Source organism: Ammospiza caudacuta, chromosome 17, assembly GCF_027887145.1.
Source record: "Ammospiza caudacuta isolate bAmmCau1 chromosome 17, bAmmCau1.pri, whole genome shotgun sequence".
In the NCBI taxonomy this organism is placed as follows: domain Eukaryota; kingdom Metazoa; phylum Chordata; class Aves; order Passeriformes; family Passerellidae; genus Ammospiza; species Ammospiza caudacuta.
In genome coordinates this window covers 15,864,927-15,889,223 of record NC_080609.1, presented here as the reverse complement: position 1 = coordinate 15,889,223, position 24,297 = coordinate 15,864,927, and the positions used below count along the sequence as shown (strand labels likewise).

The 24,297-nt window shown below is 49.0% G+C and overlaps 1 protein-coding gene across 1 annotated transcript in view; it reads right to left on the bottom strand.

The window, feature by feature from the left end:
* The window catches only part of LMF1 (lipase maturation factor 1), a 136,198-nt gene that overhangs the window by 82,218 nt on the left and 29,683 nt on the right, over positions 1–24,297 (bottom strand). Inside the window, exon 4 of the mRNA XM_058816187.1 lies at positions 9,968–10,116. Within this exon, the coding sequence (XP_058672170.1) occupies positions 9,968–10,116 (149 nt within the window). The remainder of the gene's footprint in view (positions 1–9,967; positions 10,117–24,297) is intronic.

Sequence of the window (24,297 nt, the reverse complement as noted above, 5' to 3'; positions counted from 1 at the left end):
ACGGCTGGCTTTGATGTCCGGGAGAGGTCCCTGATTAGGATCACAATATCCCAAATTGAGGAAAGCTTCACTAGTCAAAAGGCCGAAGCAGCTCTGTCATCTGCATACAATTAGGGGGTATTTGCCTGCCTCTGACATTGCCCTGATTGTGATGGTCCTGCCTTCCCCAGGAGGAAAACCCTGGGAGATTCTGGGAGCATCCTGAGGCTTCCTGGCATTTGCAGCAGGGAAGGGATCAGTGACCTTCCAGAGACAAAATCTGAGCTCAGAGGAGGAGATTCCAGCATTTATGAATTCCATCTAAATGCCCAGAACTGGAACAGATTGGAAGAGACCACAGTGGCTCCTCTGCTCCAACCTCCCTGCTCACGCTAAAACAAATCTTCACTTGCAGCATTAAACAAAGTTTAACACATTTGCAGCTCAAAATAAATTCAAAATTCCAATTAAAGACCCTCCAAAACTGTCCAGACCTTGGAAATATCCAGGAATATCCAGTCCCCAGGGCTGCATATCTGTCTGTCTGTCTGACAGCTGAAAGCACCGGGCGGAGCTGAGTTTCTGAACTCCTGCCTGGCAGAAAAGGGATGCAAAGCGAGATCACCCAGGATTTCAAGGATGGCAAAGACACCCTGACTGTCAGCAGCCACTCCATCCTCCCCTCCCCAGGCTGTCCTGCCCTCCCAGCTTTTCTAAAATTACAGGATCTGGCGATAGCATCTCCCAGGATGTGCTGCAGCTCCAGCCCTGGCAGGGCCAGCACACACTGAGGAAGCTCTGTGCAGGAATGTTGCAATATTAAAACAGGACAGTTATCTTGATGACCTTCCCTCCTCCTCCCTTCCCCGGGCTGTTATCAAGCTCTATTATCCAGCAGGGATAATTAAAACTCCAATTAAAACAAGGATGGGGAAAAGCAGCGCTCTGAAAATCCTGATTTTCCCTGCAATGACTCACTCAGGCAGTTCATCCCTTTTTGTTTACTAGAAAGCTTTCAAACAGGAAAGTCTTCATATCAAAGATGTTTTGCAGCATAAAAAACTCCCACTCTCATCATGAAGGGGCTTCAAGTCAGCTTTACCCCGAGCTGTCTTCGAGGCCCCTTCACTCCCACACTGGCACCTGAGTTTTCCAGCTTTCCCAACGATTTGGACCAAGAAATTGCACAGAAAAACCTCTGTGTGCTGAGGCTTCAGCTCTGCTGAGGAGAGGCAGGAAAGGAGCAGGAGAATCACAGAACCCTCGAGCTGCTGAGGCTGGGAAAGATCTCCGAGCACCAAGGCAGCTCTGCCCATCCCGGGGCTGCCGGAAATCGGGAAGTTTTCAGGAATACAAATTAAATCCGAGCTCAAGGCAAGCGACCAGGTGGCCAAGTGAACCAGCAGAGGCCCTTTCACCTCTGTGGCCTCGCCCTGAATCCAGGATTATTAAATTCCCACTGCTGGTGGTGGCTGCAGGGACACGGGGTCGGGCACTGGTGGCACTCCTCGGGATAATGAGAGCTCCTGGCCTGGGGAGGGGAATTGGGGTCCCTGTCACAGGAATTTACAGCAGGAGCAGTATAAAATGTTGCCCCTGGATTGAATTAAGGTCCAGAATGAATTATGGGCTCAATTCCTCCTGCCCTGCCAGGTTTGGTCCCTGCAGGGCATGGCCAAGGAGCACAGGGCAGGCTGGAGATGCAGCACCTGCTTGGACCTGGAAAACCCCAAACTCCCCTAATTAATTAAAGGCAATTAAATCCAGCAGCATTTCTCAGAGGGCAAGGAAAATTAGAGTTAGGATTTTTTTTTTTTAGATTTACCTTAATGGTGGATAATAAAATCCCTGGCTTTAATCACTTTGCCCCCACACCAGCCCTGCTCTGAATATGAAATAAAACATTCCCAAAGGAGGGGAAATGTTCCCATATTTACAGGATGCCAGCAAACAGGATCCAGGGGGATCCATCAGAGATCCAGGAGGATCCAGCCCCCACCTGAGGGGAGGGAAGGGCTCAGCTCCAACACCAAATCCCCAAATCCTGCCCTTCCATCCTCCCCTGATGGCTGTGCCCAACTGTGCCCCTTCCAGCCTGCTGTACTTGGGTGATTCAAAGCAAAAAAAAAAAGCCAGAATAATTAAAATGTCATTCAAGCCCTAAGCCCATATGAGTCACTGTTCCAAAAAATATCTGAAAAATTCCTTCAGGAGTGGGGGATAATTATATTCCTCCCTATCTATTGATTTTTCTCTACAATGCAGATGTCAGATTTTCCACGGCTTTTTTTTTTCCTTTTTCTCCTCTTTTTTTTTTTCTTTTTTTTTCCTTTTTTCCCTGGAGTGAGTGTCAAGGAGGAACAAAGCACTTCTTTGAGACTTTTTCAGCCCAAAATTAATTCTGAAAAAAATGGTACAGACAGGCCAATAGCACGGGAAGCTGAGCAAAAGCTTGGTGACTCAAGCTATGTCTGCAAAATTCCCTATTGATCCCAGCTCCAGAGGGAAGGGTGGGGAATGGGGCACCCACGTTACAAATTTAGAGTCAATTTAAAGACCTTTCTGTGTCTTTGCTGTAGAAAAGATGGGCAAAAACCCACCCAAAGTTCCCAACTAAATTCTAGATTTTCATTTTGCTCCTGCTATAAATAAGGGAAGCTTCCAGGGAAAATCCCAGCTCCGTGCACTTCCCACCTCTGCTACCCACAGGAAAAGTGGTTTCACCATCTCTGTGAAAGCCAAACCCTCACCAGGGTATTCTGAGACAAATTTAGACCCCAGTGTGTGGGAGAGGAAGGAGCTTCCCAAGGTGACATCTAAAAATAAAACCATTTCAGGATTATAGGCTGGGCTGGAAGAGGCTCCTGGAGAACTTAAATCTGAGGAATCCAATGAGACCAACTTCAGCTGGGGGTCTAAAGCCCCTCAGAGCCCCAGACCTTCCCCATCTCCCTCCCTGCTGATGGATCAGGGTCTATGGTACAGGAAGGATGAGCTGGATCCCAGGTGTTCTGCTCTGCAGGGAATGTCCCACAGGGAACAGGTGACACAGGTACAGCCTCTGCTGTGACAGCAGCAAGCCAAAGGTGAGCACCAGAGCAGCACCTGATGTTCCCACCAACCTCACTGAACTCAGGTTCCTGCTGCTCCCTCCATGAGGAGAGAGGAATAACGGGATGCTCCATGCCTGGAAGGGTTTGAGGCCAGGCTGGATGGGCTGGGAGCAGTCTGGGATGGTGGGAGGTGTCCCTGCCCACGGCAGGACGGGCTTTAGGGTCTGTTCCAACCCAAACCACCCCATGGTTTACAATTCCTCCACCAGCTGTGTGCTCCTCAGCTGGTTCTGCTCTGCACCTTGCCCAGCCCTGTTCAGCTCCAAGCCTGGCACCTCCACACCATCCTGAGAACGTTGTGAGTGTCCAAGGCCAGGCTGGATGGAGCTTGGAGTAACCTGGGACAGCAGGAAGTGTCCCTGGCCATGAGGGACCTTTCCAGGATCCTGCCATGATCCAGGTGAGCAAACCCCACCTGCCTGCTCCCTCCTGCACACAGGGGCTCTGAGTGGCCCCAGGAGCTCAGGAGAACCTGAAGGAGCTCAGGAGAGCCTGCAGGAGCTCAGGAGAACCTGAAAGAGCACAGGAGAACCTGCCCAGAGCCAAACCAGAGCCACCACAACCACAAAGCCCCGCACGGGCGGAAACCTCGCAGGAGAACTCCCTGGGGCTGACTTTGCCTCCTTTGATTTGCTGCTGTTTCCCTCCATCAAATCCCCCCAAAAGCCCCTCCGAGAAGCCCCCAGCAGCATCTGGGGGGCTCTGGTGGCAGCGCTGGGTGAAAGGGATCCTGCAAAACCCTTGGCACCGGCGGCTCCTGCCTTTTCCAGCCACCAAGGAACAACAAGTCCCGCTGCCAAGGGCTATTACAGACGAGTGGAGAGAGATCAGAGGCACAAAGGAGGTTGCTAAGGAGTCAAGTGTGGGATCCCTGCAGAGAGGAGGAGGCTGCAGCTGGGACGGCAAAGGTCAGAACATTGCAGACATCATTTTCCAAAAATTCCCATGAAGGGCCGGCGCGGGAGCCGGGAGCTGGCCCCGCCGTGCTCGCCCAGGAATAATGAGCGAGGCAGCGAAGAAAGCTCCCTTTCTTCCCTCCTACCCACGCTAATGTAATAAAACAAATTAGAATAATTATTCTCCATTGCAGGGCCATAATGCCCGGGATCAGGGCACGCCTGTCACCGAGCTGACATCTACATCCGCTGGGTTCTGCTGCTGCTCCCCCCTCTGCACCTCGGGATCGCCCCAATTTCATCTTTTATTCGATTCCATTTTCCTGCAGGCATCCAGATTCTGTTTGCTTCAAAGTCTTCCTTATTTTTGCCAGAAAGTTCATCTCCCTTCTTAGCTAATCACAGCCCCACCCTTTCCAGTAACCTTTCAAATGCCACCCACGTCCTGACACTTTTAACAGGCTCCAAGCAAAAACAAAACAAGGAACACCAAGAGTTTCACACGAACCGCGAGGTTCTGAAAGGATTTGCTGCAGTGGGTTAAAAGAAAGATTTTTTAACAGCAAAGAAAATTCAGAACTGTTTAAAAATATATTAAATATCAAGTGATGTATAAATTATCTGGAAGGAATTGATCCTTTTTCTGTGAAAAGACATCTCGGAGAAAGATGGACAAATCCACAGGAAAAAACTGATAATTTAAGGGGGAAAAAATTGATTATTGTAATTCTTTTTGTACTATTTTTTCCCCCAAAACTGTCACTTTAAATGATCTTTTATCCTCCTGCAAAAGGGGAAAATATCTCTTGTGCACATGAGAAACAGCAAAGGACTGAAATTATTTTCTAAGTCTCTGCCTGCCAAAAGCTGCTCCCAATCCTCTGTTCTGCAGCCGAGGATGTTCCTGAACAGCTCAAGGGGGCTGAGCCTGGATTTGGGAAGGGGGGGCCATCCTGACAGAAAGGGAAATCTGGGAAGTGGGGAAAAAAAAACAGAGAGAAATTTTGTTTACAGGAAGCAAAGCAAGGGGAGGCACGGCCAAGGCACAAATCCCAAGTGGAAAAGATGCTCTTGAGTTTCCCAAAAAATCCCTAAATTCCCCTAAACTGCCCCTAAATTCTTCCTCAGGACCTCACATATGACATGAGGAGGAGCTCCTGGGAAGGGCTCTCCAAACTGGGAGGATAAAAGGGGGAAGAAAATCATTCCTGAGGGACCCACCCCAGATCCTGCAACACTTTAAAGGGCATCACACTGAGAAGGTGTCCAGGGCACTGCACACAGGGCAGGTAATTAAAAAAAATACATTTCTGTTATAAAGAATAGATTTATCACAGAACACACCTATTAAAGGATCTCATTCCTGGGACAAACCCAAAGTTTGGGATTGGCCTCATGGCCCCAGGACCCATCTGGACACAGACCCCAGAGTCCTCCCAGCCCCAACACCTGCAGCAGCCAGGCAGAGATTGGCAGCTTTAAATCTGAATTTCCTTGCTTTGGGCACTTTTAAATTAAAGTGGTAATGTGCTTTAAATCCCGTTTCCCTGGTTTTTCACTCCGCTCTTCAATCCTTTCCTGCAGAAAGTAATCAAGATGTCTCAGCCTCACACTCACTGCTCCAGCCACCTTCCCTGGTAACTCATTCCATATGGCTGGGATCCTCTGTGAGGCACAGCTCCACCTCCATTCCCTGCTCATTCCCATTTTCCAGCCTGCTGTTACACCTCTGATGCTCAAAGCCCCTCCATCTCCTCCATGCATCCTCAGCAGGGAGAATTTTTCCTTGTTTTCCCTGTTTCCTGTGGCTGCCCCATCCCTGGGAGGGTCCAAGGCCAGGTTGGATCACCTGTGACAGCGGAAGGTGCTGGGGTTGGAACTGGATGAGTTTTAAGATCCTTGGATGAGTTTTAAGATCCTTTGGATGAGCTGGATGAGCTTTAGGATCCTTTCCAAGCCAGACCATTCCAGGGTGATATTCCTTGTACAGAACATCATCAAGAGGCCACGAGGGACCCAGGAATGCTTTGGATGATGGGCACATCCCAGCAGGGCTGAGAGATGCAGGGAAGTGCTGCTGGACACCAACCCAGCACCCTGATCTCCCAGCCCAGGGGATGCAGCTCCTGCAGCCAGGAACAGCCCAGGGCAGAGATATCAGGAGAAGCCCCCCAGCACTGTCCCCTCAGCCACTGCAGGGCTGGAGGATGAACCTGCTGCTCCAGGGCTCCTCCCAAAGCCCCTGAGATCCCATTCCGTGCTCCTGCAGCTTCCAGGTGTGCTCAGTGCTGCTGCAGTTGCAGGCAGGTGTTGATGGCAGCCAAATTCTCACATTTCTGAGCTCCCTCAGCCCCTGCCCTGATGAAGAAACAGAAACTCTCTTTTATGGTTTGCTTTAACAATCCCTGGTGACTTCCAGGGCACAAGGAGCGACTCCAGGTTTTCCTCAGGATGTTGTTGGCAATTCATGAGCTCCAGCCCAGCCCTGGGCAGGAATTTGGGCTCCCCCAGCACGTGGCTCTCACCTGCAGCAGGAATTCCCCAGAATGTATGGACTCCATGAAGCTGTCACCTACTCTCAGGCCTTGCAGCAAAAACCCAGGACTAATATTTGCCCAATGGGGTTTTAGCCACAAGATGTATTTGATGGAGAGCTCCTGAGCAAGGCTGCTGCCCATAAAACCCCAAAACAACCTAAAAATGAAGCAGAAACTCTTCCACCTGGGAGAGTTTGGGAGCACAGGATGGGGGTTCAATCAGAATCCTCCCAAAAAGCTCCAGGCAGAGCTGGCACCAGTGGGAGCCCATGAGACTCAGGGAGATGCTGGTGCAGGGAACCCAGCTCCAACCAATCCCTTATTTTTTGGGAATCAGGGATTATTAAACCCTGCACTTTGGGAAAAGGGCTGCCAGGAGCTCCCTCAGGACCCCCAGCCTGCAATGAGGGGCTGGGAGAAGGGGCTTACACCCCCCAAACCCACCCAGCACCGAGGGAATGGAGCAGCTGGAAAAGCAACTCTGCCTGCTGGATCAGATATTTGTGTTCCTGGAGAGAGGGACAGCAGAGTCCCCAGGCAGCTGCAGGTGACAAAACACCTCAGTGCCACCATGCCAAGGACCCTGCTGGCAGCGGGGCTGCTCCTCCTGGGAAGTCCCTGTGGCTTGGTGAGCACAGAATGTGTTGTGTGGTTGGAATCACAGAATTATCGGGGCTGGAAGAGACCTCCAGGACCACCCAGTGCCAACACATCCAATGTCTCAAACACTTCCATGGTGACTTCACCACCTCCCTGGGCAACTCATTCCAGTGCTGACCATTCCTTCAGAGAAAAATTAAATAATTCTAGTATTTAATCTGACCCTCCTGGTGCAAGGTGAGGCTGTGTCCTCTCATGCCTTCACCTGAGGATTGGCAGAAATCTCAGCACACACCTCTGCCTCCCACCTCGTGACTCTGATGGCATCACAAACCCACACTCTGCATCTTCCAAGCCTCAGGAAATCCGAGTGACAGAGAGTCACAAACAAAATGACGAAGCCATCAAACCACCCAGCTCTTCTGAGGGAAAGCAGCCCCGCAAATGTGTGTTTGCATCACTCACTGCCTAACGAGCTGCTGGCTCACACAAAGAGCCCCTATTCTGTGGCATGTTCCTGGGAAGCATCCCTCTTTACATCCTGCTCTAATGGGTGATTAGGAACATCAAACATATAGATTGAATCACGTAATTATGCCTTTTAAAAAGGCAGCAATATTTGAGCTCAGCCCAGCACTGGCTGCCAATCAAACCCAGCAGCAGCAGCAGCGCCTGCCTGGGCTCCTCGCCTCCCACCACAGCTGGGATTATCCCACTTCTCCCTAAACAAGCCCAGCCAGCTCCTGTGCACAACACAGCAAGGTCTGGACGTGATTTTTGGGGAGGAGGTTTAGCCAGGAAACAGCAAAACTCCCTGATCATGAAATGGTTTGCGTTGGAAGAGACCTTGAAGATGGTCTCGTTCCAACCCTTCCTCCAACATCCTCCTCCAAACCAGAGCAGCTGTGCTCAGTGCAAAGTCCCAGCTTGTCAGAGCTCCACGTGGAGAAAGATCCCAGATATGAGACACTGAGTGGAGGGAAAAGGGCTGAAAGTGAAATCAGCCCTGTGGTTCAGGAAGGGACCATGGAAAACAGGAGAGCACTGGGATGGAGACACCACCTCGCCCGCCCAAGGAACATTCCCAAAACGCTCTCCTAACACCCAGCACACGGTGAGGAAAGCCCAGCTGCCCCCAGGGAATGTTTCTTGCTTGGAGGATTTCCCAAGGAAAGCCCCACCCCAACCAGCCCAGAGAATCCCAGGAGAACCAGGTGGGAAAGCTGAAATTCCTGCAGAAAACACCAACCCTGCCAATCCCACTGGGGAAACTCCTGCTGCACGTGCTGAGCTCCTGGCCAGCTCAGGAGGAAACCAAAGATGCACTGGGAGCAGGTGCACCTGGGCTCCAGGAGGATCCTTCTCCTTCCCATTGCCTGCTGAGCCGCTCCCCCAGCCCAGGAGAAATCCTACACGACTTCAGGCCCCAAAACATTAAAGATCCCATCAATCACTCGCTTGTGGGGGTCTCCATTTAATGACCTTTCCATGTTTTCCTCTCCTGTGGCTGTCAGTGATATATCAGTGTCCCAGGCACACAGGGACATGTCTCTTCCCAAACATATCAGGAGTTATTGCTCTCCTGGCAAAGCGGAGAGCAGCACGGGGATAATGGGAACAGAGATGTTTGGGAAGCAGAGTTTTCCTTCATACCCAGCCTGCCCCATAATTCAGAATTTATGAGACACATCTGCAGGAAAAAATCTCAGGCAGATCCCAGTTTAGAAGGAAAGCAAATTGGTGATCAGATCAATTTTTAAGGAAATTGGGGATGTTTGGCTATGCCTGGTGTCAATTCACTCAACAATCACATCATGGCTGAGAACCACAGAATCCTGGGATCACTGAGGCTGGAAAAGAACTACAAAATCATCATCCCATGACCAATCCCCACAGTGCCAACCAGAGCAGAGCTCTGAGTGCCCCATCCAGGCAATCCCTGAATCCAAAGAAGCATCAGGATCCTGGGATCCAGCCTGCATCCCTCAGGATGTGCTGACGTTTGGTTCAGATCCCATTGGTGAAAAATGCCCCAAATAAAACCTTCACCCTGAGATCCCTGAAAAAAATTCCAAGGCAAAATTCTAAAAAAACCCAACCACTCCTCCTACAGTGATGATCTTCAGCTTTCAAGTTTTGGGATGTTCTGGAAGGTCCAAGCAGATGGAGCTGATGGGAGAACACTCCTGCCACACCTTGATTTTAATTTTAATGGGATGTGTCAGGTCCTGATGGATTCCCTTAAAGCTGCTTGGGAATTCCCTCTGGCACCAGGACAGTTCTGCAGCAATTGCTCAGTTTGGAAGTACAGAGCAGAGAGTGACAGCTCAGGAAAGCAAAAACAAAGGAGAAGAAATCTGAGGAAAGCTGGGAATTACCCACAGGATTCCAACAATCTTGTGGAAAAGCCACAACGCCCAAATTCCCTTTAATTCCTTTGGAAGAGCCCCTCAAGTGCAGCACCAACACATCCACACAGATCATTCCCTCCTCCTCAAAACAAAACCAGGAGAGAGCTGAAGCATCCTGAGGACCAGAGCAGGAAGCTTTTCCTGGTTAGTGGGAAAACTGCCAAACCAGTATACCCTGAGGCACTGGATTGGGAAACTCCCAGCTGGGATGGGACATTTGGGATGGGACATTCCTGCTGCTGGCATCTCCAAGAAGCCAAAGGGAAATTCCCACTCACGGCTCAGAGCATGATCCTGAAAATGGGAAAAACTCCCAAACCAATGGATCCCGAGGTGCTGGATTGGGAAACTCCCAGCTGGGATGGGACATTTGGGATGGGACGTTCCTGCTGCTGGCACCTGCAAGGAGCCCCAGGAGAATCCCCACTCACCGCTCCCAGCATGATCCTGAAGATGAGCCAGCGGAAGCTCCAGATGACAATCCTGGAGGGAGGAGAGCCCTGGGGCAGGCGGGACAGGCTCCAGAGGGGGCACAGGAATATTCCCAGGAATCCTGTCTCCAGGAGCTGTGATTCCCATCCTGCAGAGACAACGAGAAGTGAAGAAGGAAGTAATTATGGTGAGAGTGCTGGGAGTTGTCCTGGAATTAAATTTAAATGGAAGGACTGAAAAAAACAACACCTTGAATGGTTTTTAAAGTTAATTTGGGGGAAATCTGGCACCAGCTGCCCTAAAATAGACATCCCACACAGGGGGGATTAATTTTTCTGCTATAAACCAGAAAAAATGAGATTTAGGTACCCTGGGAAGTGGCATGGGAACTGCAAGCAGTGCCACTGATTCCTCCAGTCATGGACGGATGCAGCAGTGCCATGGACTGGGCTGGATTTTTGCCAAATTAGGGCAGTTTTAGCTTCAAAAAATAGCAATTAAGATCCCATTAGATCTTGTCACCATCAACATTCAGTGCAATGAGAAGCTCGGAATTTTAATTGCAAAAAAAAATCAAAATAGTACCAAAATTGTCCATTAGGCCACTTTTACCAAGTGCTGGATTTTACCCATCCCTGGATTTAACCAAATTACCCTGGACTGAGCTCAAAGCAGAGCCTTGGGATCCCACCATGAATCCATTCCCTGGGTCCCCTGGAGCAGACAGACTCCACCTGATCCACGCAAATCTGTATTTTGCATTTTCTCCTCCATCCCAGCCTACAAATATTGCAATGATTATTCCAAGAGAAGCAGAACACACAGCTCTGTTTTGACAGGTGAAGTCCAACCCTCGCCACGTCTGGAAGCACCAAATTATCCCTGCCAAAACTAAATCGCTGCAGCTTTGTCCCACCTCCAATTGTTCTGATTCTCAGATATTTCTGTGTGACAGAATTGTTCTCTGAAACCATTTTAAAAAAAGACATTAAATGGCACATTGGTGAGGAGAATTCCTGAAAATTCCTTGGTGGAGCCATTAAGGCACTGAAATTCTCAGCTATGTCAATTGAATCAGGCAGTGCCCATGGCTCCAGTTCATTCCCAAGGTTTCTCCAGGCACCTCACCAGTTTGATCCATAACAATTCCCTTCATCCAGCCCAAAGAAAACACATTCTAAACATATTCCAAACCCATTCCAGCTTCAGCCTGAGCCCCCTGATCCCCTACCCCAAGATTTTTCCAGCCCGATTTGATGTTGTCACACAAGAAAAACCACTTTCAATTTGCTCGAAAATATTTCCAATAACAGTCGTGAAACCTCCTTTTTTTTAAATCTTAATGTGCAAAAACCCCTTAAATCAAAATGCAATTTTAAAAACTCAGATTATTGCACATCAAAGTCATTTAAAACTTCCCCTCCTCCCTGCCCACAGCACAGCCCCCCCAGATGCCCAAATTAATGGTTCTGGAAGGAGAAGTGAGGAATATTGTCCCAAAAAGCAGCTGCAGCAGGAAAGCACCGGCTCATCCCAAAAGTGAAAGGTTAATTGTGCCTGAACCCAGCTCTGGGGCTGACTGGCACCAAAAGGGTCGTAGATCTCCCTCATTCCTGCCAGCACAAGAATCCCACTGTTATCCCTGTTTTCATATGGAAATCACCACCCTGCCCTGCTGGGGATGGGTGTCGGGGTGGGATCCAGACTCCTGCATCCCTGTGCATGCATTCCCTCGGAGAGCAGCACTGCCCTCACCCAGCAGGGCACAGCAGCAGCGTTCCCTGCTCTGTTTTTCACCCCAGTTCCCAGCCAGGGGCACAGAAGGACGCTGGCATCCTGCAGGACAATTCCCGCACATCCAGGAGGACGCTCCCAGCACCGAGCCAAGCCAAGCCTTCCTGGCATGGCCTCGACCACGAGTTCAGCCCTGCACCTGTGCTTTTATCCCAAAGGGATGCCAGGGCTGGAATCCTGGCACCAGCTGGCACAGCAGGATGGAGCCGTGCCGGGCGCAGCACGGAGTAAACAGCGCTGCCAGCTGCCGGGCACAGCCCTGGCACCCCCGGCTGCTCTGCAGCTAAACCGGCCCCAAGCTGGGCTTAACTGCCCCTGCAGACAAGGACAGACTCTGCTCGCAGGCTGGGACAGCAGGCTGAGCCCCAAAATTCACCCAGTGTGGGGTTAAATGCTGCCCAGCTCTGGCTGCTCCCCGGTGAGGGCATGTGGGGCTCTGCTCCTGCCTCAAGGTCCTGCTAAAACCAGGTTCAGGGCAGATGAGCTGGGAGAGGCTCTGATTTATTCATAAACCCCTTCCTGAGGGATGGAGCCTTCACAGCTGCCCATGTGGGATCAGTTTTCCAGGATCCATCACCCACTGTGCTTCTTCCCAGCCTCCATCCATCCATCCATCCATCCATCCATCCATCCATCCATCCATCCATCCATCCATCCATCCTCACACCCTGGACCTCTCCTGGCCTCTTCCTTCCCCATCCAGCACAGACTCATCCTGACCATAATTTGTCATTCCTAGAAAAATGTTAAGCTTGGAGAAGGCCTCCAAGACCCCCAAGCCCACTCCTCTCTCAGGCTTCATCTCGTGCAAACAAACTGCTGCTGGATGCTGCTCCATGGCCATTGGAAGTGCTGGGATTATCCCATACGCTCCTGTGCTGTGGTTTCTATAAAAATTCCAGCTCAATTGGGAAGATTTGAGGAGATGAACATGTTGAACAGCACAAGTGAATCCACAGCTCAGTGCACGAGGGGGGAGCTGGGCTCAGCTCACCCTCACTGGGCTGTAAGATGACACCAGGCCCAAGATTACCAAATCCATCAGCAGAACCTCCCGTTCCTCCCCGCTGACTCACACACAGTTGTTCACATCTGCCCTGAAAGCCTCAGACTCCAAATCCTTCAGATTCTTAGACAGCTCTGAGGCTGGAGCCAGTCCTGCTGAGGTTTGAGGGTTGTCACCTCTGAACACCACTCAGGGGTTCACAGAGCCCAAACACACTGGGACACCTGAAGGGATCAGCCAGGTCACCCCACCTGAGGGGCAGCTGGTTCCTCACTGACCTTCCCAGGTCAGTAATTCCAGGATTTCTCCAGGGTTCCTCACTGACCCTCCCACATCACTAACTCCAGGATTCCTCTCCTAGTTTTTGGGATAATTTGGGTTGGAAGGGACCTTAAAGCCCACCCAGTGCCACCCCTGCCAGGGCAGGGACACCTTCCACTGTCCCAGGCTGCTCCAAGCCCTGTCCAGCCTGGCCCCACTTTGGGACTGTGGGATGGGAAGGCAGATATTGGAGCTTGAGGAGCATCCACATGGAAGCCACGGAGCATCCCAAAACCAGTGAACAATCTGGGAATGAAGGGAGCACAATCTCCAGTAACACTCCCCAATCCTGGAGTTTGGGGGGTGAAACCCATCCCATAAACAGCAGCAAACCCCATCAGGGCTCTCTCCAAGAGACAATTCCCATCCTCCAAGCCCAACCAACACATCCTTATTCCAGGGCTCACTGATACTGCTGGGAACGAAAGGGTCACGTTGTTGACCCACCTGCTCCTGTTTTCCTCACTTGGATCTCGTCAAATTTCAGCAGCTGCAGGGCAGCACAAAGCCCCCCATTGTTATCTCTGGCGCAGCCGGAGAGGGAGCCACGGGCTGGGTTTTTTTTGGGGGGGAAAAAAAGGGAATAAAACCAACGTCCGATGGCGGCTGCGCCCGCCCCACACGCGCTCCGAGGGCTCGGGACACGCTCGGAACTCGGCGTGGCAAAATCCATGGTCTGGGATTTTCCAGAGGTCCCTGCTGGGGCAGGGGAGGAGCAGGAGCAGGAGGAGGTGCCAGAGGGGAGGAGGGAAGGGAAGAAGCAAACCCCAAATCTAAATACGCTTTTCCCTATTCCTTTTAGGGTTTTCAAGTGTTTTGCCTCTTCCAAACGCTCCAGCCCCTCGTGCAATGGAGGGTTTGTATTTGTAGCTGGACATCAAGTGATGTCCAATTTTCACCTTTATTATTTGCCATAAATAAATTCACCATCCCAAGTTAGCACAGCCTGGCCATGGCTGCAGAGGAGGCAGCACAGTCCTTTCTCCCAATCTCCTCATCCCAAACCTTTTGTTGGACAATCAGGGAGAAAGCAGTGAGGGAGGGAAGGGCTGAAAGCCTTCAGAAGATAAAAACTAGGCACAAGAATAATGAATTTTCTTATTTTCTGACTCAAAAATATCACCTGGCCAAAACAATCCTCATACCTGGCTATGCTAGAAAGAGCTCACGTAATTAATTCTTATTAATTCCCCTTCCTAAAACACAGGATAAGGTGCAAACAGCCAATTGTTTCTCTTTGTACAGCAACAGCCACACATCAGATTTACCCAGAGCACGTCTGCACGGCACAGACAAATGCTGCTCCAACAGATCCAGATTTCCCAGCTCCCAGTGCAGCTGTCTCCCTATGGATATTGTGTGTCAGACAGCCCAGCAGCCAAGGGGAGGCAGATATCCAATCCAGACTGATTTCCCTGGAATCAGACCTGCTCCCGAGCCCACCTCCCTGAAACCCAGCGTGGTTTATTTGGTTTCAGCTCGAGCCTAAAGCACCTGTTGGGAATATCTGAGCAGTGCTGCAGGACCAGGGATTTATCCCTGCTCCAGGGGCTGGATCACTCCTGGTTTGGGGGTGATTTTAAATCCCAAATGACATTTTGGGATTGAACCTCTCCAGGTTGCAGCACCCACAGCCCTCCAGCCCAACCCCAGGACACCACAACCCCAAAATCTGACCCAGCTTCCCACATCCTCAACCACCATTATTAAATATTTCCTGTTTCTTGTTTAAAGTCACCTCAGCCTGGGGATACTTCACATTTCTGCAGCCACCAGAAAAAAGTTCTGGCTGTTGTTGGAAGATTTGGGAGAACGTTAGCAGGAACTTTTGTACTTAAAGTATAAACTACCCAGAAAAAAAAAATTTAGCATAAAAACTTTTAAAAGCTTCCAAGTGCTCTCCAGGGTAGTCATTAGGAACTACTTAGGTAACAGGAGGGTGATAACTGGGAGTTAATGCAGCGTTAAATTAGCCCTCCTTCCATGCAGAACTTTAAGTGACAGAGGAATCAGTTGGGAGGATTTTTATTTTATTTTTTAAATAATGAAGTTAATGGATTTCCTGTTTTTAGCTCTGTGGGCGGCTGTCAATTTGAGGGATCTGTACATACTGGATTTAATTACTCTGTCTTCAAGGAAGGAAAATAAGTTCAGCCCTGTTCCTAGGAACAAGCAGGAACTCTCCAGCTTGGCCTCAAGGTGAGGAGAAGGTGCCCACACTGGCCAGGGAGGGTGAGATGCCCCTGGAGATGGGAAACAGCATTCCCTGAAATCCTCCTGCCCAGAGAATTTGTGGCTGCTCCATCCCTGGAAGTGCCCAAGGCCAGGGTGGACGGGGCTTGGAGCACCCTGGGACAGTGGAAGGCGTTGGGGTTGGAACTGGATGGGCTTTAAGGTCCTCCCCAACCCAAACCATTCCAGGATTCTCAACATCTCAGCCATCCCAGAAAACCCTCACAAGGAAAATGAGCTGTGCCTCAGACCCCAGGGAGTGAGGGGAGGGAGCCCAGGAATGGCTCAGAGCCCAGACAGGCCAGAGCATTCCTGGGTTCCCCCTGATTTAGGGGCTGGCCAAAGAAAGGGGCAGGATCCCAGCATGATTTAAGCTGGAAAAGCCTCCAAGGTCATCAAGTCCAACACCAGACACTTCCCATCTAACTCAGGCCATGTTTTCCCAAATTGTGGGAGACCAGGATCCATGGAAACAAATGTTGGAGACGATTCCAATGAACTTGGCAACACTTCAATCTGAGCCTTAGTGCAGGAGAGCTCCAGCCCTGACAGTCACCCAGGCCTGTTCACCTTTCCTGATGGAAATCATGGAATGCCAGGATCACAAAAGTTGGGATCACCAGGATCACCAAGCCCATTTTTGGAGAAAGATCACAAAATCCCATGATCACTGAGGTTGGGAAAGCCCTCCAGGACCATTGAGTCCCAGCTGTGCCTGATCCCCACCTTGTCCCCAGCCCAGAGCACTCAGTGCCACCTCCAGGAATTCCTTGGGCACCTCCAGGGATGGGCACTCCAAACCTCCCTGGGCAGCCCCTTCCAAAGCCTGGGGAAATTCCTGCTGGTGTCCAGCCTGAAGAAAAGCAGAGCTTGTGAACACACAGCCCACACGTCTCAGAGAGAAATGGGAAAGGCTGGAAGAGCCTGGCTGAGAAATGGGAACAGCCAGGCAGGAGAGGCCAGGGACAAGTGACACCAGCAGGAGCAGGTGATCACAGCTACAAATACACGAAAAATAGAAAAACTGAAATCCTAAGGCATCTCTTCAGCACCACACAAGGACACAGCAGCTCATCCCCAGCTTTTTGCACAACCTGCCACTCTCATCCCATCTGTTCCTGAATCGGGCCCCGTGCCATGTGCCCATGGAGCTGAGCTGCTCCAAACAGGTGTCTGCTGGCTGTTCAATCTTTCTTCTCTTCTGGCAGCTTCAGAACCCATGAGCAGCTGTTCCCCCTGATGCCTTCAGTTTGAACTTTGCTATTTCCCAGATTCTGGAAGGCACTGGTATATAATAACTCTGAACTCCACAGAAAGTGTCAGCAGTTCTCCTCACAGCTCAGGCACACAGAGCAATCCTTGTCCAGCCCCAGAACCAAGGACACCGCTGCAGCTCCAGCCCAAAAAGTGCAAACAACAGGGAATGGAGGAGAGAAAAACAGGAAGGATGGAACTTCATGACCTAAAGCTGTAATTGGACAATTAACCCCAATATGGAAATGGAGCAGAACTTATAAAAATGGGTGTAGCCACAGCCAGGCCCTTGTACTGCCCAAGGTGAATCCTTTGAGGCTTTTTAATAAATCCCTGCTTTATTCCTTTAACCTTTTTATTCTTTTAATTTTATTTCCTTCCTGTCCAGCCTCTGCTCCAGGCAGCCTCTCAAGGCATCACCCCAACCCCACCTGCTCTCCTCCCCATCCCAAACTGCCATTCCCCACTCACACCAACAAATTAAACCCAACACTATGAAGGCACCTGGCAAGCAGACAGCAAGCCAGCCTCAAATTAAAAAGCAAATTAAACAAATTTCTCCTGCTGTGTCACATGAGGCCCCCACTGCCCTGCACAGATTCAGTTTTATCCTCATGCAAGCACAGGTTTCACCCTGAGTGTCTGCAGGAGACAAATCCAGGCCAGGGGATGCTTTTCCCCATGGATTTGAAGTGAATCTCTCATGGAATATCATCTCTGCCTCCCAGATTTTTTTTTTTCCTGAATGGTGCTTTTAAAGCACAGCCTGCATACAGAATAGGGTAAAAATGGTTGGGTAATTGATTAACCCCAAGGCAGATGTCCCTGTCCAACACCCAAGAGACACAAAGGGTGGGATCTCAAAGGTCTATGTGAGAATGATGGAATTTTTAAGGTTGGAAAACATCTCTTAAATCATCAAGTCTAGTGATCAATCCAGAGCCACCATGCTCACCCGTGTCCCCTGGTGGTTTTTGAGCAATTCCAGGGATGGCAATTCCACCACTGCCCTGGGCTTGACAACTCTTTCCATGAAAATACTTTTCCCCTGAATTCTAAGAGAAGACCATGAGTGGTTTCTGATGGAATTTACCAGGGCAGAAGGAATTTTTTCATGGAAAGGGTTTCAGGCATTGGAAGTGCCCAGGGAGCTTTGGAGTCCCCATCCCTGGAGGGGTTCAAGGAATTCCTGGAGGTGGCACTCAGAGCTCTGGGCTGGGGACAAGGCGAGGACTTTAAACAGTCCTGGAGGTTTTTTCCAATCTGAATGATTCCAGAACTCCTGCAACATCTTTTACACCCAAAACCTTAAAAAAAAAAATTCCAAACCAACCAAACAATAAAAAAAAGATGCTATTTAAACAAGAGACCATGACAGAACCACTCCAGTACCTATAAATATGATTTTTCTGATTCTAAAAGGGGATTTGCTCTGTCCACACTCCAGGCTATTTTTCAAGATTACAGTAAAATAAGAAACTGGGCATTGCCAGGTCCTTTTGGACATCCCTCCATCCCAAGAAAAGCAAACAGGAGTCTCCATTCAGCCCCAACCAGCTCCAGGGAAGCTTTGGGGCTGAAAATCTGCTGTGCTGCAGGGCTGCTTCCATCCAGGCCTTTTGCAACACCATGAGCTCAGAAGTGACCCCAACACCCACAGGCTGAACCTCCAGGAACCTCCAGGAACAAAGGGAGCGGGACCAAGAGGGAGGAGACCAAATGTGCATCTCGGGAAATCAAAAAGCTGCTTTCAAAAGCTGGTTTTGAAGAGATCTGAGCAGATGGAGGAGGGAGCAGCAGTGCTTTGGTGATTGTGGGACAAATGGCAAAAAAGTCAGCTGGGTTAGGAAGTTGTTCTCTCCCTGCACAGTGCAAAGAGGAGCACACACACACACACACACAGAGGTGGAAATGCTGATGGTCAGACACCTGAATTAGGAGCCAAGGCTGAAAATCTGCCTGGTGACCCAAAACAAAAACAAAAAAAAAACAAAAAACCCTAAAACCCCCCCAAAAAACAACAGCAACAAAAAAACCCACAAAAAAAACCTCCAAAAAAAACCCCACCAAAAAACAAAACTCAAACAAAAAAAAAACCAACCCAAAACCCCCTAAACCACCTAAAAAAAACCGCAAAAAAAAAAAAAAGAAAAAAAAAAAGAAAATAAGAACCAGTTTAATATCATTTCATAAAGTAACACAGAGTGCAGTGAGAATTCTAAGTCAGAGAATCCTGGGATGGTTTGGGTGGGAAGGATTTTCAAGCTCAGCCCATTCCACCCCCTTTCCATGGGCAGGGACACCTTTGTCTGCCCCAGGGTGCTCCAAGCCTCACCCAGCCTGGCTTTGGGCACGTCCAGGGACCCAAGGCAGCCACAGCTCCTCTGGAAATCTGGGAATCTGTGCCAGGGCCTCTCCTGCCTGATTTTCATGGCTCCTGGAGGAAGTCACAAGGTTGGATAATCCAGCAAAAATCCACCAAGGGCAGCTCCAAACATCCCCTGCTCCAGCCCCATTGCAAACACCACAGAGCCTTGCTGGTAAAGGGACCAGAGGAGCAGAAAAATCAGCGTTTTCCCCCAAAATTCCCAATTCCCTGGGTGCTGCTGCCAGCTGGACGGAGCCAGCCGCTCCATGATAACACAAGCTGAGATTTTCCTGTGCTGCTGGCAGCCTGGGTGGTGGCTGTGCCACGTGAGTGACATCACGGCCACTTGTGAGCGCATTCCCCGCCATATAATTAAGGATTTTTGCTTCTCATTTGGAGCAGCAGCTTTTTACATTTCGCTGGAAACCGCCGGAATCGACCACATGAAAACAACAATCAGCCAGGGCAGTGACAAGTGATATTAAACAGCTCCTCACAGATGTCCCAGCACCACAAAACTTGTTCCCCCTGTAAGGAATCCAAATGACTTCAGTGCCTAAAATGAACCAGATGAATGATTTCAGTCCTCACTCTGCACTTATTAAATCAGGCTGAGAAATCCTACAATGCTGTGGGGTGGGAGGGACCGGCCAGATCATCGTGTACATGCCCCAGAACAGAAGGATCCAGCAAAAATAAAAGCAGTTTTTAAAGTGTTCAGCAACACAAAACTAACGTGGAATTGTAAAACTGTAAAAATAGCTCAGGGATTTTCCAGACAAATAATCATCCATACCCTAAAAGCTGGGAAAATATCCTGCCTTAATCCTGCAGTTCCAAGTGGATGGCAGCACCTCTTGCTCCAAGAATGAATTCAATTTCTGGGCAGAAATCACTGCCCAGGCTTTGATGCAAATGTTCAATCACTGATGGGGAGCTTTTCAGGGGGGCTGGGGTTCCCTAACTGGATCCATGTGGGAAGGCAGCTGGAACACCAGCACTGCTTATCCTGGTGATTTATCAACCACCTGAGGCCACGTGTGGCACCCAGTGACGCCCTGGCTGCAGCAGGAGGGACAAATGTTCTGGTTAAAAATTATTTCAAATGAGAAAAGGGAACCAAATCCAAATTGAAAGTATCTGTTATTTGTTAAAATAATTATTAAGCAGCCAGTGTTTAAATGGCATTGGGTTTTATACATTAAAAAAAATTCTGTTTTTCTTTTATAGAATCACAATTATTTGGGCTGGGAGGGACCTTAAAAATAGTCTAATTGTAAATTCTCAGTTGGGTTAGAAAAGGATTTAAGAGATTAACCCTTTATAAAGTGAGAGTGTGCCACTCTAAGTGACCACAAAAGCACAGATGTTAAAGATAAATTATTTTTTCAAGTATCTAAAAATGGGGAAATAAAGAGAAGAGAGCACAGCAAAGCTTCCCAAAGGAAGGAAACTGCATTTCCAAAGGAGAGCCCAGATCCTCTCCCTGATGCATCTGCAGAGAGGGGAGGTTTTAGCATCCATGGCATCCCAGGACTCAAAAATGCAATCAAACCCTCCAAGATGTTCCTGTACAGGATAATTCTCCAAAGAGAAAGTGCCGACCCTTATAGAGCAGCACGTGTTGGGAGCTGCTTTAAACTTTAAAGCCTCACCAAGGAGAAGTTCAAAATGCCGTTTGTAACTGAGTCAGAGTTAAAAGGTACTCAATAAAAACCTTCACTGATTTCTCCTGGCCATAAATCCAAAAGGTAAGATTGTACAACACCAGTCCTTCATATTTAATAATAACAAACAGATGGGAAAATATTCTAATAAATTATTTGAACTGTCCAAGCTGTGTGCCAGAAAGTCCTGGCCAGATTCCCCTGCTCAACCATCTCTGGAGCATTTTCCCTGCAGATCTCTGAGCTCTCCTTGTTCCTGGAGGGGGAAATATCAGCAACCAGTGACTTTCCCTTAAAATAAATTTTAAAAGGGATGAAATCACCACTGGAGCTACGTTCTAGGGCTGACACAGCACAGCCAAACACGAGGAAGGGATTTCCATGGCAGAGAAGGAGCCACAGCATGGCTCAAGCACCCAGGATGGGGATTTACCCCTGCTCCAGGGTCTGGGTAACTCCTGATTTGGGGGGTGACTTTAATCCCAAATGACATTTTGGGATTGAACCTTTCCAGGCTCCAGAGCTTCCAGCTCCCACCCTGAGAGTCCGACAGAAAACACCTGGGGATCCTGGAGCCCTGGGGACAAAGCTGCTGTGCTGTGCCCAGGGGTGGGCAGGAGAGTGGGGATGGCCCTCGGGCACAGCCAGGGCACAAATGATGCCTCAGGTTTTGGCTTTTCTATTTTTCACATTCTGTGCTGCTTTAGTGTGCAGTTCTGAACTTCACATCAGGGGATGGTGAGCTCTGTGCAGCAGGGAGACAAAACAATTCCTGCTCCAGCTGGGGACCAAGGACAAATGATCCAAATCTCAACCCAAGAGCACAAACAACGTGGGCTGGAGAGAGAAAAACAAGGATGGGACTGCATAACCTAAAGCTGTAATTGGACAATGAACTCCAGTATGTAAATAGACCAAAATTTCTAAAAATGTGAGACCTCATCTATTTTGGGCCCATTTTGGCTCATCTGGGGTGTAGCCCTGGCTGGGCTCTTGTGCTGCCCAAGGTGGATCCATTGAGGAGATCCTTTTAATAAATCCCTGCTTTATTCTTTAACCCTGTCCTGCCTCTGTTCTAGCTCAGCCATTCCCAAACCATCAATCCCATGCAACATCAATCCCAGAGCTGGATTTGCTGCAGCTCCCATTAAAATGTTTGATTCCAAACCACCAAATCTTGACTTTCAAGTGTTCTCCTCCTCTTCCTGGCCACTGCCTGTTTGAAAAGCTGAATGAGCCAGAATAATGTAATTAGGAATGTTATTAGGAATATTAAGCAGCCATGTAAATGAGAATGGAAAATATTTACATTACACGTTGTGATAAAGGGGACAGAAAGTGGGATTTTAAAGCTTAGCAAAGGACAGATGGGAAGAGCCAGAGCTCTCATTATCCCCTCAGCCACCTCCCTGGCATTCCCCTCCATCCCTCTGGGGATTTCTGTCCCTGCAGGCTGTGCCTCCCCTGGCTGAGATACCCAGCACAGCTGGGCCAGCCCAAGTGCACTGACCCTGCCCCACATTTACACCTGGGATTTCTCCTGCTGCCACCCAACCTGCATTTAATGAGTAAAAAGCTCCCGGCAGGGTCTGCCCTGGTGACACCCTGTGACAAAGGGCTGTGCTGTCACTCTGGCAGACACATCACAGGGATTGTCCCTTCCAAAACATCATCATTCCCTCAGGAACCCAAACCAAGGGACAAAAACCATTTCCCTGGAGGTTTCTGCCCCTCATCCTTCACCTTTTCCATGGCTCCTTCCCCCAAAGGATCCTTTCACACCTCCTCCCACTCTAAGCCACCACATAAGCACTGATACCAAAGAGAAATTATTTCTGAAGTTTCTAAAAATGTGGAAATAAAGAGAAGAAAGCACTGCAAAGCTCCATGTTTCTTGTGGCTCCTTCAGGTGCCAAAATCCCCAATTAGATCACCCTGGAGCCTTCTCTCCTCCAGGCTATACCAAGGACAGGTAATTTTGGGATGCATCCAGGCCCACCCTTCAAAAAGAACAGGAAAACATCAGAGAGTTGCCATAAAACTTGGAGTCACTCTGAGTCCAGGCACGGGAGCTGAGGTGCAGCAGAGATTTCAGCTGGAATTTGCTTTGAAATCCTGACACTTATCTGCTTGGAGTAACAGCAAATATGTACCTTGGCTCCCTCCAGCTTCCCAGGGATGGCTGGGAGCAGGATGGCTTAACGCTGCGGTTTCACCCGGCCTGGGATGGAAAAAGAGCCCATGAGAAAATGATTTCCCTGGCCTTAAAGTAAATAAATGAATCCCATTTCTTGAGGAGTTGCAGGGATGCAGTGAGGGGGTGGCCAGAAATATTTGGCTAGGTAGCACTGCCCTGAAATCAGGAATGGGAACATGAGTCTGGGACACCCCAGGGCTGGGGGAACTGCTCAGGAAATCGAGGCAGCCCACACAGGGCTCAGCAGGAAGCAGCCTTGTGTGCAAAGATGCCACAAATGACAAAAAAACCACCAAATATTTCAGCTCCCAGGAAATTCCTGTCAACAAACAAACCTTGGGGACAGCAGCAGAAGTGGCAGCTCCATTCCTGAGCGCGCGGCTCAAGCACTTTGTGCTCTTTCCCTTCAGGTTTTGCACATTTGATCTTGGACTGATTTAACCCCAAATCAGGAGTTCAGATGATGCAGTGAAACCCCTAAAGTCCCTTCCAAACCTGATTTTTAATGATGCTTAGTCATTAATGAGCTCCTGCTCCCATTTAAAGGGAGGAGAGGCAGAGGAATACAGAAATTCTGGTTGCTAAGAGTTCTTCACATGCACAACCTCACTAAACCACACAATTTCTGTTACCACTGAAGTCTAAATTTGTATTTATCTCTCAACTACAACACGTCTTCTCCCTAATTTAAAGATGGAAAGGCAAAAAGAACTGCAGCAATTCCAAAAATCCCAACTTTTCCTTTTGTTGGTCCAGAAATCTGCTCAACCCCAGCTCATTCCCACAAATCATACCAAGGAAATATTTTTGGCCAAAGGGACTTCAAGAAGAAATCCACAGACAGCTCCATTGATGGAGTTTGTTCCCTGCTCCAGGCAGATCAAGGAGTCTGGATTTAGAGGAAGATCAAACCTGACCTCTGGCTCTCACTTCCACCAGTTTTGATGCATGAAGAGAACACAGAAAATGCAATAAACCTCAAAATAGAGACTTGTGAAGAATCCCAGAGAATTCCAAAAAGGGGCTCTGCCAGCATAAATACAATTAAACAATATTTAACCTTCAGTAGCATCAAGCTGTCAAATAAATATCCCTAAGAAGACAACTTGAAAGAAGGGGGAAAAACAATCCTTCTCCTCCTTCCTGCAGGAAAAAAGGGATAAGAATAGATAAGAACACAGGACAAATGTCCTGGAAAAAAGCCTTAATTTTATTGCTCAAACCAATGGATTTTTAATCTGTGGCCAAAAGAAAATACCAGATAGGAATGGGCAGGAAAACAGAAATTGTTTTTCCATTTTTATTGCAATGCTGTGGCTGCTTCCAGCTGGGATCCTGTAGGGAGATGGAGAAGGTGCTCCAGACCAAAAGTTTTTCCAAACCTCTCACTGATTAATAAAAGACAGAAAAGTCAATCATTTAACCTGACCCAGACTTCTTCTCTGCTCATCAAATATTCCTGATGGAAAGCAACCAAAATCCACAGAATT